This window comes from Balaenoptera acutorostrata, chromosome 1, assembly GCF_949987535.1.
Source record: "Balaenoptera acutorostrata chromosome 1, mBalAcu1.1, whole genome shotgun sequence".
Classification (NCBI taxonomy): Eukaryota; Metazoa; Chordata; class Mammalia; order Artiodactyla; family Balaenopteridae; genus Balaenoptera; species Balaenoptera acutorostrata.
Genome location: NC_080064.1, coordinates 28,796,827 through 28,811,566, shown reverse-complemented (window position 1 = coordinate 28,811,566; position 14,740 = coordinate 28,796,827). Strand labels below are relative to the sequence as shown.

The 14,740-nt window shown below is 45.0% G+C and overlaps 1 protein-coding gene across 5 annotated transcripts in view; it reads left to right on the top strand.

Moving 5' to 3' along the window:
- Nucleotides 1-14,740, top strand: part of KIAA0319L (KIAA0319 like) — a 107,516-nt gene that overhangs the window by 78,635 nt on the left and 14,141 nt on the right. For all 5 annotated transcript variants that reach the window (XR_009008643.1, XM_007182501.2, XM_007182502.2 and 2 more), the window contains exons 10-16: nucleotides 3,061-3,289; nucleotides 4,400-4,523; nucleotides 5,254-5,386; nucleotides 7,142-7,290; nucleotides 9,013-9,164; nucleotides 9,532-9,670; nucleotides 11,214-11,373. Coding sequence is in view for 4 of the 5 variants with exons in the window: in XM_007182501.2 (XP_007182563.2) it covers nucleotides 3,061-3,289; nucleotides 4,400-4,523; nucleotides 5,254-5,386; nucleotides 7,142-7,290; nucleotides 9,013-9,164; nucleotides 9,532-9,670; nucleotides 11,214-11,373 (1,086 nt within the window). In the remaining variant the exon portion in view is untranslated. The remainder of the gene's footprint in view (nucleotides 1-3,060; nucleotides 3,290-4,399; nucleotides 4,524-5,253; nucleotides 5,387-7,141; nucleotides 7,291-9,012; nucleotides 9,165-9,531; nucleotides 9,671-11,213; nucleotides 11,374-14,740) is intronic.

Here is a 14,740-nt window from a genome sequence, read left to right as displayed (position 1 = left end):
CCAAATCTTTACTTTTGACTTAGTGGTTTATTTGAATATGATTTGTAGCATCTTTCTCTGTTGGGGCTTTTCAGAGAATTTGATTCAAAGTCAATTCTTTTGGGAACTAGTGTTGATATACTAGACTGTGATTAATGAGTGTGAGGCTGACCCTAGAGTAATCCTCCTTATATTTGCATTATTCATTGTAGGCTACGAAGCACTCGTACATGAGTGTCACGCAAACACCATATGTACACTATACCATCCTCATTTTACATCTGAGAAAAATGAGGCTCGGTGTATTTACTAACTTCTCTGAGGTCACACAGCTAGAGCTGAAATGCAGATTTTCTGATCCCCAAGTCAGGACTCATTCTACTCTGCTCCTTGACTTGGCCTATATATATTTTGTTTATGCTTCCTTGAATGCCCTTCTCAATCTGTTGGGACTCCGCCTATCTTTAAGGACCTCCTCAGTTTTCTGTGAGGCTCTCTGAGATCCCTCCAGAGAGAAGAGGGTATGTCCCTCCTCTTTCCCTGTTGCACTCAGTGTCTCTATGTGGTGCCTGCCATGGTGCAACGGCTTGTTCATGGGTATCTGTCTTCCCCACTGGATCTGAGATTAATCACGTTTTAGACACTACCAGAGACGCAGCAAGGAATGTCCTAGCACAGCACCTACCATATAAATAAATATACAAGTTCTGACTTAGCAGCACTCTCATTGACTCAAGACTTCAAGTGAATGAAGGGTAGCTGCCATTACAACAAGGTAGGAGCCTTCTCACTGAGTTAAAATGGAAATGTGAGTTGGTTTTCGCCTTGGATTTCTTTTCTTTTCTTTTATTTATTTATTTATTTATTTATTTTTTAATGCTATTCTTGTCTGCTTACATTCTTTTTATGTATGTATGTATGTATGTATGTATGGCTTTGTTGGGTCTTCGTTTCTGTGCGAGGGCTTTCTCTAGTTGTGGCAAGCGGGGGCCACTCTTCATCACTCTGCGGGGGCCACTCTTCATCGCGGTGCGCGGGCCTCTCACTATCGCGGCCTCTCGTTGCCGAGCACAGGCTCCAGACGCGCAGGCTCAGTAATTGTGGCTCATGGGCCGAGTTGCTCCGCGGCATGTGGGATCTTCCCAGACCAGGGCTCGAACCCGCGTCCCCTGCATTGGCAGGCAGATTCTCAACCACTGCGCCACCAGGGAAGCCCCGCCTTGGATTTCTAATATAGGAATTTTAACATTTATGGAATTTAGCCTGGGCGATGATGATCCGTTTTGAAATAGTAACAATAATAGCTACTGCTTCTTGAACATTTAGTGTTTTAAGTACTGTTCTGAGCTCTTTGCACGCAGTAGCTCATTTAACCCTTGTACCTGATATTATAATGGCTCTTATTTTACAGATTAGGAAATATAGTCACAGAGAGGTTAAGTAACTTGCCCAAGGTCACACAGGTTGTATGATTCCAGAGTCTGAGCTTTTAACCACAATGTTAACCTAGAGCGTTTTGGGTGAATGGGATATTGGGTGCAGTTCTTTTTTTCTAAGCCTCAGTCCATGAAATGATGGGATTGGGTTTGATTAGCATTAAGGTCCAATCTGTTTGATTCCACTTACCTTTTCCTCTCCCCTGCTTTTACATGGCAGTGGCCTCTTTCCCCAGCCCTGTGGTCAGCTGCTGTTTGGTTCCAGAACTTTTGCGTGCAAGCCAGGGACTGTCTGAGGTGAAAGTCAGCGTAATGGGCAGCTGCCATTTTGCCATCTGTCTATAACTTGCTTTTGTTCTGAAATAGGAGACAAATAAGACATGTTAAAAAATAAAAAATAAAAAACTGAAAACAGAGAAACTGGAAGGAGAGGAAAACTTCTGTGGATTTTTCTTTTTCAGATGTTTGCTGATTTGCACATGTCTGTGTGTCTGATGTTTTTGTGTTCTTCTTCTAAAGACTGTAATATCAGAAGTCCCCTTAAGACCATAGGTAAAAAGTGAGATTGTGGGATAAAAACCCCACAGATGTCTGGCTCTTTCTGTGGCTGGTTGTGAGATTTAAACAAACGACATGTCTTTTATATGCTTTTCCTCTTTCTGTCAGCAAAATGGAAGCAGCCCAAACCTCCTTGCTTGCTTATGCTCACATTTTGAGGTGGCAAGAGAAGCTTTAGGCTGTTCAGCTGGAAGGCATCATTTAGGTAGAAGCCTGCTCTTACAAATGAACATTTTTTTTTCTCTTGCAAATTCTTTTTCACACTGGCACAAACTGTGGGATGCTTGCGTAGGAGAATTCATTTCCATCTCAGGCTCCTATCTTACTGGAGCTAGCCCTCCTGGTCCATCCTAGAGGCTGTCTGCCCAGGAAGTCCATTCTTGTGCTGTGTACACAGCCAAAACAGGATGATGGGAGGAGAGCCTGCTGCAGTCAGAGCTTGCTTTATTTAGTGTAGCGTCTTTGAACCCCATAGGAATAGTGGCCAGGGATTATTGCTTCTTAAGACTTGGTTCTGGGCTTTGGAGTCAGAGAACTGGGCTTGCATCTTGGCTCACTGTTTAGCTCTGGGCAGGTTTCTTACCTCTCTAATGCTTCTATAATAGTGAGGTTGATGATACCTATTCTATATGATTGTTGTGAGGGCCAGATCAGACAATGCTTATAAAGGTCCCAGCCACAGATACATGCAGGCAGCAGAGTGAAATGGTGCTAGAGATATATTGTCTAGATTTAGATCCTGACTCCACTATTTTCAAGCTTTCAAGCTTGGGCAAGTTACTTTACCTCTTTTTGCCTCGGTCTCCTCATATGTATAAGGAGTAAAATGGGGATAGTACTTTATAGAGCTGTTGTGAGGATTGAATGAGATATAAAGTGCTTAGAACAGTGCCTGGCACACAGTAAACCCTCAGTCAGTGTTAGCTTCTAGTATTATTCTAACTTTCCAAAAAGAATGGGTTAGAATTGGTTACCGATTGGTAATCCTGCTACATTGGTATTTTTTAGCCTTGATTTTCATTTCTTCCATGTTTATTCCTCTTCTTTAAGACCATCCCTGATTGCATTCCTCTCTCTTTCCTGATAGCTTGACTGTAGTAGACTCTGATGGAGCTACCAACTCTACCACTGCAAGCCTGACAGTGAACAAGGCTGTGGATTACCCCCCTGTGGCCAATGCAGGCCCCAACCAAGTGATCACCCTGCCCCAAAACTCCATCACCCTCTTTGGGAATCAGAGCACTGATGATCACGGCATCACCAGCTATGAGTGGTCACTCAGCCCAAACAGCAAAGGGAAAGTGATGGAGATGCAGGTAGGAGGGAATAGTTTCTGTCTTTTCTTGCCCAAGGAATTAGAGCTGCTGGACTGGGTCACCCATCCAAGGCTTATTTTTCTCCATCTTAATAACCAAAGTCAGATTAGTGAATAGAACATTTGAATTTTTTAAAAAATCTGGAAAGATTAAGGGGCCTTTAGTTAACATATTAGCAAAAACCTTATCTTAAATGTTTAGTATTAGAGGAAAAGACTGGTAGCTGCTCTAGGATAATTTCAGGGAGTCAAATTCTTTAGAAGCTACAAGGGTGCAAATTTTTTTTTAAATTAATTTTTATCGGAGTATAGTTGCTTTAAAATGTGTTAGTTTCTGCTGAAGGGTGCAAATCTTAGTGAGCTCTATTACAAATTGGAGGAGATTGCCTGACTAGATGGTGAGCATCTTCTGGGGACTGTGGCAAACCGGAGGGCGTAAGCCCTGACCAAAGGGGTCAGCAGCCCTCCAGTCAGGCTGGTTGTTGCCACGCTGGAGTATCGTCCCCGTGTTGCTAGGTCCTCCAGCTTTTCAAGACAAGACAGAAACCTAGACTTCTATGTGAAATTTTCCAACTTTTAAGAACCCTAAGGCCAAATAAAATGTCTGCAAGGTATTAGGTTAGGTTTCTCCGCTGTTGCAGAATCTGTACAGACCTGTAAGGGCACGCACAGCATTACAAAGCATCTTGAGTCATTGCTGCCATGTTTTATCGAGGCAGCTTTGTTAGGATCACGCTGTGTGGCTTCAGTAGGAAGAACATTGTTTTGTAAATTGTGTTATTTTTCTATATGTTCATGGTTTTCTTTCTGCTTGGGTCATAGAAATGGATCTTGATTATCTCTGCACATTTTCCTGTACTCGCCTACCTTGTGAGAGCTCTGACTTTATTTGAAACTGTTGCTGTGTCAGAGGGTTATTTCCTTGAAGGGTGAAACTTTTAACAAGATGTCCCACAGTGTCTGATTGAGCATTCAGTAATTATGTTGAATTGGGAGGTAATGGCCCACTACCAACCTAGGTTTAGAAAACTGGGTAAACCATTTAGACCAGAGTAGGACTTCTTGTATGATGTGATTCCGGGAGCCCACTGGTCTGTATTTATATACCCAGGGTGTTAGAACACCGACCCTGCAGCTCTCTGCCATGCAAGAAGGAGACTATACTTACCAACTCACAGTGACTGACACAATAGGACAGCAGGCCACCGCTCAAGTGACTGTTATTGTGCAGCCTGGTAAGTTCTAACCTTGTGGTGCAGGCTCTTCTGTTGGCTGGTCCCTTGGCCCTTGTGGGGAGAAGAGGGCTTGGGTTCTGAGCTCTATGAGGGTGGAAGTGGGAGTTACCAATCCACCAAGCCCCTGGCAGCTGCTATTGTCCATTCCCCTAGTGCTTTCTTCATAGCTAGAGAGAAGGAGTATTTCACAGCCTCGCTTGTGCCCTTGCTCTTGGCTAGTTACTGTGCCTTCAAGGGGAGCTAGCAGATAGAGTCTCTGCCAGCTTATTTTTTTTCTTTTTTTGGCTGCGGCTTGCAGTATCTCACTTCCCCGACCAGGGATTGAACCCAGACCACAGCAGTGAAAGCACCGAATCCTAACCACTAGACCACCAGGGAACTCCTCCCACCATGTCCTTTAAGGGCCAGCTTAAAGCCCACTTCCTCAAGAAAGCCCTACCTTATCTTTCAGACCCTCTCATTTGAACTCCTATAGCATTATACTTCAAATTTAGCATGGAATTGTAGCTTCATTATATTCTTCCATGTTGCTTCAGAGTTGTTTTATACGTTTCAGTCTTATATTCTTCATGCGAGCTCCCTGACCATACCCTTACCTCACACAGTATCTGACAGTTCTATGAGTGGAGAGGCAGAGTCCTTGAGGCTTCCAGAACATATGTCCCAATTGGTTCCTCTCCTTTCCCAGCGGGACTGCCTGCTTTTGAACTCCAAGTCTCTTGTCTTCTAGAAAACAACAAGCCTCCACAGGCAGATGCAGGTCCAGATAAAGAGCTGACCCTTCCCATGGATAGCACAACCCTGGATGGCAGCAAAAGCTCAGATGATCAGAAAATTATCTCATATCTCTGGGAAAAAACACAGTGAGTATTGACACAAAATCCTTATGTATGCAAGGGCTCCAGACCTTTGAAGAGCAAGGTTTTATTTGCTTTTAAGAGTTTACTTTCTCTTATTAGCTTATCCAAGGGGGATTACTGAGAAAGAAATATCTGCAATCCCAAACTTCAACTCTAAGAAAAATATAATTTTTGTAAGAAAAAAAAAAAAGAATGCTTACCATTAGCTGTCCCCAGGTAGTACTTTGTGGTCCTGGTGCTTTTACAGGTACAATCCATTTGCTGAAATGCACAGTTTAATTACACTTGAGAGGCAGGATGGAAGGGGTAATGGAGCGGAAAAATACTGTTGCTCAAAATTAATTGGGTAAGGCTGTCAGGGGGATGGGACAGACCAGCTCTTGAGGAGAATTGAAAATTCATCTCCAAAATGAAAGCATTACTCTGTTATTGTTTCCTTGAAGATACCATATACCATTTATGTTAGCCAGAGGCCAAAGGCAATAACCAAAGTAATACTAATTAAATTGGAATTACCTAATCGAACCATTCCTGGTTCTCACAGTTTCTTTCAGCTCCTTTAAACCATAACAAATGGAACTCAGATTATATGCAAGATCCCACAGGAAGCAATTCCAAGGAAGAGTTAAAAGCATTCCCAATTTCCAAAGGTAGCAACCATAGGACAGACTGGGTTTTTTGTTTTTGCTTTTGTTTTTGACTAGGATGTTAGAGATGGGTGGGGAGGGGCTGTAATTTGACTTGTAAAAGCACTTGACTTACGATTAGTGAGTTGGATTCTAGAAATGATTTTCCTTAGCTTTCGTTTCTATCTTTTGGAGAACCTAATTTTCCTCAACCCAGCATGTTTTAATTATAACTGTTTATTGAAGATACAGCAGATAAACCTTTTAGTTGAGTTTTATTAGTGTTTACAGCAGAAATAATCCTTAGCATAGTTTCTTGGAGGAGAATCTATTTCAAGGGGGGGCTGCTAAGGTCAGGGTTATACATTTAAACAGCAAAACAAAACAGAGCAAAACCTGGGAGTCTACAGGTTTCTCTGGTTGTCCTGCAGTGTCAAGGAAAGCTCCGAGGCATTTTGACCCTTGAGCAGAAGGGCTTTCTGGTACATGTGCAGTGTTGTGCCTACACGCTGGCCCAGAGCTCGCTCACCTGCTGCAGCGTGAGGCCACAGGGGAGAAGGAAAGCTACGGGGCATCCTGGGTCCTCTGTGGCCCCTGTCCAGGAGCTGGAGGGAGTTTTGCCTGTAGAACTGCTAAGGAGAGGATGGTTTTTCCCAGAGAGTTCCTCTGTAACCTAGGCCCACTTCCTTTCCCTGACTTTTCAGCAAGAGGGAGTTTGGCATGTGATTAAGAAATGCATTTTGCTTCTTTTCTGGCAAGAGCTGAACCAACCACTGGGCCAGAAATGCTTTTCAGAAACATCACTCTTAAATCATTCTTTTGATCAGAGACCTGCTCAGAGCACTTTCTTCCTTTTACTGGAGCAGCAAAGAGTTTGAATGTTCTAGAAGCTCTTACAAAGGATAAGGCTAGATGTGTTTGAAAGCTGGTGAATGGAATTTTCTGATCAGCAGGTAGCCTGTATTTTGGGGCCAAATGACACTGTCCAAATGGAATATTTTTAAACATGCCCTCTCAAGGTGTGAGAAACAATAGTTAATGTCTTAGCTGAGGCAATAATTGTCTGCTCCTGCGGGGACAGGAGAGCAGTAGACAGGTACAACTCCACCCTCTGGTTTCTCTCTTTGTCCAGGGGACCTGACGGGGTACAGCTTGAGAATGCTAACAGCAGTGTCGCCACTGTGACTGGGCTGCAAGTGGGAACCTACGTGTTCACCTTGACCGTCAAGGATGAGAGGAACCTGCAAAGCCAGAGCTCTGTGAATGTCATTGTCAAAGAAGGTACCTCACTGCCTTGGGTTGGTGCAGCAGCCTCTGGGTCAGATAACTGAAGAATGCATCATCTCTTGTTTGGTTGCAGAAACTGATTAGAGACAAAGTAGGGAAGGAAGTTAGAGGTTAGGGTAGCTGTTAGTTGCTTTTCTACAACAGCCTTTGAATGAGCGACTTTTTTTTTTTTTTTTAATAAATTTTATTTATTTATTTTTGGCTGTGTTGGGTCTTCGTTTCTGTGTGAGGGCTTTCTCTAGTTGCGGCGAGCGGGGGCCACTCTTCATCGCGGTGCGCGAGCCTCTCACTGTCGCGGCCTCTCCCGTTGCGGAGCACAAGCTCCAGACGCACAAGCTCAGTAGGTGTGGCTCACGGGCCCAGTTGCTCCGCGGCATGTGGGATCTTCCCGGTCCAGGGCTCAAACCCGTGTCCCCTGCATTGGCAGGCAGATTCTCAACCACTGCGCCACCAGGGAAGCCCTTGACTTTTAAGGTGAATTTTAACTTCTTGTTTTCCCTCCCTTCCTTCTCAGTTGAATAGGGAAAGAATTAAGATTTTTTTCCTTTGTATTTTTTTATAAATAAATTTATTAATATATTTATTTTTGGCTGCCTTGGGTCTTCGTTGGTGCGTGTGGGCTTTCTCTAGTTGCGGCCAGCGGGGGCTACTCTTCATTGCAGTGCGCAGGCTTCTCACTGCGGTGGCTTCTCTTGTTGCAGAGCACAGGCTCTAGGCACGCGGGCTTCAGTAGTTGTGGCACTCGGGCTCAGTAGTTGTGGCTCGCGGGCTCTAGAGCGCAGGCTCAGTAGTTGTGGCGCACAGGCTTACTTGCTCCGTGGCATGTGAGATCTTCCCAGACCAGGGCTCGAACCCATGTCCCCTGCATTGGTAGGCAGATTCTTAACCACTGCGCCATCAGGGAAGCCCTGCATTTTTATTTTGCCTCTGCTGCTGGGGTTTCTGTGACTCTCCTGCTGGCTACAGTGACACCTGCTGTCAGACCTTAGAATGACTGCCCTGCACTGTAGCTTCCTATGCGCATCCTAGGAGCATGCACGCTGAGGCCAACCTGAACACAAGTGGATTGGCCTTGCTCTGGTTTGCAGGCACAGTGATCAGTGATGGTCTTGGGAGAGGTCTATAAGCTGATGGTAGGAAAAACTATCAGATATGCAGGTGATCCTCAAACACAGTATACTGAACTCAGTGAGTAGAGAGCACACACTGAGTAAACAGAACTGCAGGTGGGGCCCAGAATAAGAAAAGTGTCGCTCTTCTTTTTCTCTATTAAAGTGCTAAGGAAGGAGTCAAAAAAGATGTTCAGAGAATAACATTTTCAGCCATATTTTGAAGATAATTTGTGGTGTCAGCTGATGAAACCTGAACTTCAGGGCTTTAATCCACTTTAGGCCTTCGTTTCCAATCATCATATATCCCCAAGCAGAGAAATGGATTCCTTTGGGGGAGGCTGCTATGAGAATACAAGAGGAAACTACACTTGTCCCCTCTACTGTACTGATGTCAGGGGAACATTTCTCTGGGTGGGACTGGAGCCTCAGGACCTGTGGCACTGGTGGCGTTAACTCTACACTGTTAGTTGCTGGCATGGATAAGCACTTAAAACAGTTCTCCATTTAAGATAATTTTGAAGTTTAATTTCCTTATAAGCATCACGAGAAGCATTTCTTCTTTTTCTGAATGTTACATTTTTTTCCATGGTTTCTCTTTGTTTAGAAATGAACAAACCACCTACAGCCAAGATAACTGGGAATGTGGTAATTACCTTGCCCACAGACACGGCAGAGCTGGACGGCTCCAAGTCCTCAGATGACAAGGGGATAGTCAACTACCTCTGGACTCGAGACGAGGGGAGCCCAGCTGCAGGGGTGAGTGTGCCAGCAGGTGGAGAGCTACACAGGTCAATGTGGTGCGATGAGGAGAGGAGGCTGAGCTAAACACTCCAGTACCTGTTTTAACCAAGCGGTCTCTTACGTCAAACCTGGATTGTGCTCTGAAATCCAGGGAGGTTAAATGACTTGCTTAGGGTCACCCCTCAAGCTAGTGTGGAACAGAATGTGATTCTTTTCCCTGATTCTGGTTGCTGTGGGCTGCAGTGCCATCACAGAGCAGGAACTGCCCCGAGTCAAAGCCGTCTAGCCCAGAGGGGACTTAGTTATGACAGATGCAACAGCTGACTCCACGAAAGGAGTGTGGTTTTGTTCTGCCACACAGCCATGTCGTTCAACCCCACAGGAGGTGTTAAATCACTCTGATCACCACCCTGTCCTCTTTCTTTCCAACCTGGTCGAGGGAACCTACACATTTCACCTGAAAGTGACTGATGCGAAGGGTGAGAGTGACACAGACCGGACCACTGTGGAGGTGAAACCTGGTGAGTTCATTTAGTGAGGGGTTGGAGTGGAATTGCTGGATCAGCCTAGCAGGGCCTTGATCTTGAGACCCTTCCCCCAGCATGGACAGAGCCAGATGGCATATCCAGCTTTAAAAAAATCTAGAACTCCCAAGCTAAGAACTCCTTAGAGATTTTCTGTTCCAACAAGACCTCTCCTACCCACGCAGAAATATGGACCTCCCCCTACTTAGCTCAGATGGAGAAACAGAAACTCAGAGAGGGCAGGGCTTGCTCAGCTTCACACAGCAGTTGTATCAGAGCCAGGCCTTTGGGCCCCTACTCCAGCACTTTCTCCTCTACGTGTGACTGATGAGAGAGGACTCAGTGTGCTTTGGGAATCTGAGCACAGGAATAACTTGAGTCATGATGTCTTATCAGCACCCAGCTGCAGAAAATGATTTATTTTTGTAAGTTGAGCCTCAGGCTTTATCTGACAACCCCCAGGGAAGGTAAAGTAACTGGCATCCTTTACATTTTTAAGATTTGCAGAAATAAAATTTCTTTCTTAAATGAACCATGTTTTTGTTTTGTATTGAGGCTAATTTGGTAATAGGGAGGAAGTGAGTACAGGGTGAGGTAGAGCTTTATAAATTCCTGAACAACTGATGAGAAGGTACTAACTTTAAACCTACTCTTTATTATCTAGGCCAAGCTAATGTACAGATGTCTTGGATGGGAAGGGATCTTGGCAGGTCTTCCAGTCCTTGTCCTACCTCTCGGAAGGACAACAGCCAAGACACTGTAAAGTCTCTTCTGTGTTTAAAATCAGATCACAGATAGTCTACTAATTATATAAATTATACATCAGGACAGGCAAATGCTGCATCCAAGTATGTGAATAGGTATTCTGAATAGTCACTTTTAACTTGCAAGTGTAGAATAGTCTTCAGGACTTAATCAAAAGTGTAAAGCACAATGGTCTTATAGTTCTAGTGTTGTAAAAACATCGTCCAGTTGTGATGTTGTTTTAAGGAAATCCTTGTTTCTTGGCCGCCTGTATTTCCTTTGTGTTTATGGTTTTCAACACTGTAGGGCAGATGCATTCCCATAAGATTGTTGAGATGGAAAATTTCCCTCCCATTGGTGTAGACAAAGTACAGCAAGTTACTGAAAATCAGATTGGATCAGGAGAGATTGCTAGATACCTGCCACTTGGCCTGGAGAGTTCAGCAAAGCCAACTGGGCAGAGACTTTTAAAATAAACCTTGAAGTGTTTCTCTGTTCCCCACTTCCTTCACTAAACCCCATCACTTCGGCCTGGTCCCCAGCACATGTGTGGTAATTGCCAGGTTGGTGTAGAGACCAGGAATGCTTCTGAAGCTCTCCAAGCCAGCCCCAGATTGCTGGGGACGAGGACAAAGCAATGGGGAATTCACTGTTGTGCCTTTCCATTTTGAAGGAGGGCAGTTGCATTTCTGAATGCTCTCACCACATTCTCTCCTGGGCCAGAGCACATGCACAGTGGCAGGTCTATGTTAACTCTCCTACGTCTAAAGCCATGACTGATGCACATGCTTTCCAGATCCCAGGAAAAACAACCTGGTGGAGATCATCTTGGATGTCAACGTCAGTCAGCTAACTGAGAGGCTGAAGGGGATGTTCATCCGCCAGATTGGGGTCCTCCTGGGGGTGCTGGATTCCGACATCATTGTGCAAAAGATTCAGCCGTACACGGAGCAGAGGTAGCTGGGCAATGAATGGGGGGAGAAAAGGAAAGACCAGGGGGTCCCCTGGGCTTCTTGACTGAGCTGAGAAATAGTGTGGGTAGGTAGAGAAGGGTGGGCTCTCTGACCAGGAACCACTCATGGTGTTCATTTTTTTAATGAAGAAGAAATGTACTCTTCTAGTACAGGTAATGGGCTCTGTACTAGACACTGCAGCAGGGTGCAAGGTCAGAAGAGGTCTATGATGTTTGAAAACCATAGTCTAGTAGGGGAGATAATCAAGTTAACATAATAGCATCAGTACAGGGTGAATTTGACAGAATAAGTGCTATTGTAAGCAGATAGTGTAGGGGGTCCCCAGGGAAAGAGAACCAGGCATGGCTTTCTTGACGTAAGCAAAGCCATTTTTGGCCTAAGCCATTTTGTGACCTAAGCCTGGCCACAGTACTTGCCCTTGAACAGGTCTCAGTAATGAATGATCTTAAGGGAAAAACAAAAGTCAGGAACAGGGAGTTCCCTGGTGGCTTAAGTGGTTAGGATTCCAGGCTTTCACTGCCTTGGCCCTGGTTCAATCCCTGGTTGGGGAACTGAGGTCCCACAAGCCGCATAGTGTGGCCAAAACAAAACAAAACAAAACAAAACAAAAAAGAATGCAGGAACAAATGACTCTTTTCAGGCAAGAGAAGTAACAATAGCAAAAATAGTAAATCAGTTGTAAAGACTCCCAGTTCTGTTTCAGTGGTAAAGGTAGCCTGAAGTACTCGACAACCAGATCAACTGGAACCTAAGGAATGATGATATCGACCTTTTCTGACCCTCATGACCCTCAGCTAAAGCTTGGACTCTGTTGACTTTTGTCCCAATTCTATGCTGAATTCTCCTCTGCTCAAGCCCCTTCACGAATATGCATGTACCCTGAGCTTAAAGCTTCCGCAGTTTTGCTGCTTATGGAGACACTGCTTTGGGAAAGATCCCGGTGTTCTCCTTACTTGCCGCAAGTGATAAAAGTCTTCCTTCTCGTTTTTGGCTTGGTTGTGTCTTTTGGCTCAACACCACGTAGAGAACCCAGTTTTCAGGTAACACAATCATGGAGACACAGGCAAGGGCGATTAATTCTTCCAGGAGGGTTGAGGTAGTCCAAAGATTTTCCAGAAGTAAAACTTGCACTGATCAAGCATAGAAGGACTAGGAGGAAATTCAGAATAGGGGAACAGCATGAGCAATGGTCCTGTGGTACGAAAGTACGGAGTTTCCTCTGGAAGAAGTCCTGGGGTTCAGAGCATTTACTGGGCCCTAGGATATGGGGGACAATAAGGCTGGCTCTGTAGACTGAGAACAGTCATAAGCAAGCCAAGCAGTTTAGTTTTAATACTTTGGATAGGAGGACTCAAGTTAGTTGGTTTTATATGTGTGAATTTTTTGTTTGTTTTGTTTTTGAAGCAAGGATATTAGATTTTTTTTTTTCCTTAGGGAGATCGGTAGTGTGGAGGCTAGACTAAAATAGGGAGAGATCAGGACATCCCTTGCAGTCCATTTGTTAAGACGCCGCGCTTCCACTGCAGGGAGTGCAGGTTCGATCTCTGGTCTGGGGAACTAAGATCCCGCATGGCACACGGAGGGGAACTAAGATCCCACAGGCTGCACGGCTCGGCCAAAAAAAAAAAAAAAAAAAAACCAGTAGGGAGAGACCAAAGGCTGGGAGACCAATCAGGACGCTTTTGGACTAGTCTAGTAAAAAAGGTGATAACACCTGAATTGAGGTAGTGGCAGTGGAAATGGCAGAAGAGAAGAGGAAATAAAAAGAAATTCAGAGGTAAATCAGTAGGACTTGGTGACCTTTGTGGAATGAAAGTGAGTGAGCCATCAAATATGAGGATTTTTGTTTGGCTGCCTAGATAGATGGTGAATGCCATTAACAGATTAGGGATACAAAAGGAACCAGTTTCAAAGAAAAGATAATGAGTTCAGTTTTGACTGTTTTATTTGGGGTATCTTATGGGTTACGTAGGGACAGGTAGTAGCACGTATAGGCTGGAACTTGAGGTGGAAGGAAAGGCCTGAGATAGGGAGTCACTACATACAGGCAGGCATTAAGGCCATGAGGACGGATGAGTCACACTGGGGAGTGTCAAGAGGGTTGAGGACAGAGCTCTGGAGGACATCAATATTTAAGGGGGAGGCAAGGAAAGAAGGGCCAGCAAAGGAAACTAAGAAACAGCTGTCAGAGAGATGGGAGGAAAACCAGGTGGGAGCGGTCTGCTGGCAGTTAAGGGACAAGCTGGCAGTAAGGGGGGCTGCCAAAGGATTCAGGTGCTATAGAGACAGGTGTGGTGAGCACGCAGAACAGGCTTTTGGGTTTGTAATTAGTAGATCATCAGAACTATAGTGAGATCATTTTACTTAGATGCTGGGAGAAAATTTTTTTCATAGTTTGAGGATACAGAGATGGTAAGTATAATGCCTCTTTGAAGAGGCTGGTGTTGAAAACAGTATGGGAGACAAGCTCAGAAGAACACCTTTTAAAGATAGGAAATACTTGAACATTTTTATAGACTGAAGGGAAGGTGCAGAGGAAAGCTAGATGGTGGAGACTGGGGAGGCGGGTTATAAATGGAGGTAGGTCTGGGGCGCCGGCTGTGGGCAGAGCAGGAGCAGGACTTTCCCTGGAGGTAGGAGGAAAGGAGGGAAGATGTGCTATTATGGGTGAATTCAGAAGTAGAGAAGGGTGAAATTTGAGAGTATTGGTACCAACGTCCTGTTTTTTCTCTGAAACTGGAGGCAAGGCCATCTGCTTTGAGGAGGTGAGAATGAGGTGGGCAGCCTGAGGAAAGTGGTAAAGGTTGAGAACAGCAGCTCCAGGAAAGGATGCTGGCTTTGAGCAATATTGGGGTCTCAACCAAGGTTAGAGACATGAGGTGAGAGCAGCGATTCCCAACTCCAGCTGCATAATATATCACCTGGAGCTTTTATGAACATACCATTACCCAAGCCTCACCCCCACAGATTATGATTCAGTTGGTCTGGAGTGAGGTCTGGGCACCTAAAATTTTAAAACTCCGCAGGGAATCTAATATGCAGTCAGGGTTCACTGGGTCAGAGACAGCATGATGTTTAGGACTTTCTTTTTAACCTCGGCTCAGCAGCCTGGGAATAGGAAAAGGGAAGGTGGCTGCTGGGATCGATCAAGCTGGTGGGAATTGGCTGGGACAAAGCAGTGGAAGACACTAGCGAGAGTGCGGGTAAGAGCATTGCGGAAGGGTTTGCTTGCACACTTGCCGTCACTGCATCTGGGACACGAGGAAGAGAGAAGCATCGCAGTGACTCTGGGTTTCGGACTTGGCCTAGATTGGCTTAGCTGAGGAATTCAGGAGGAGGATATGATTGG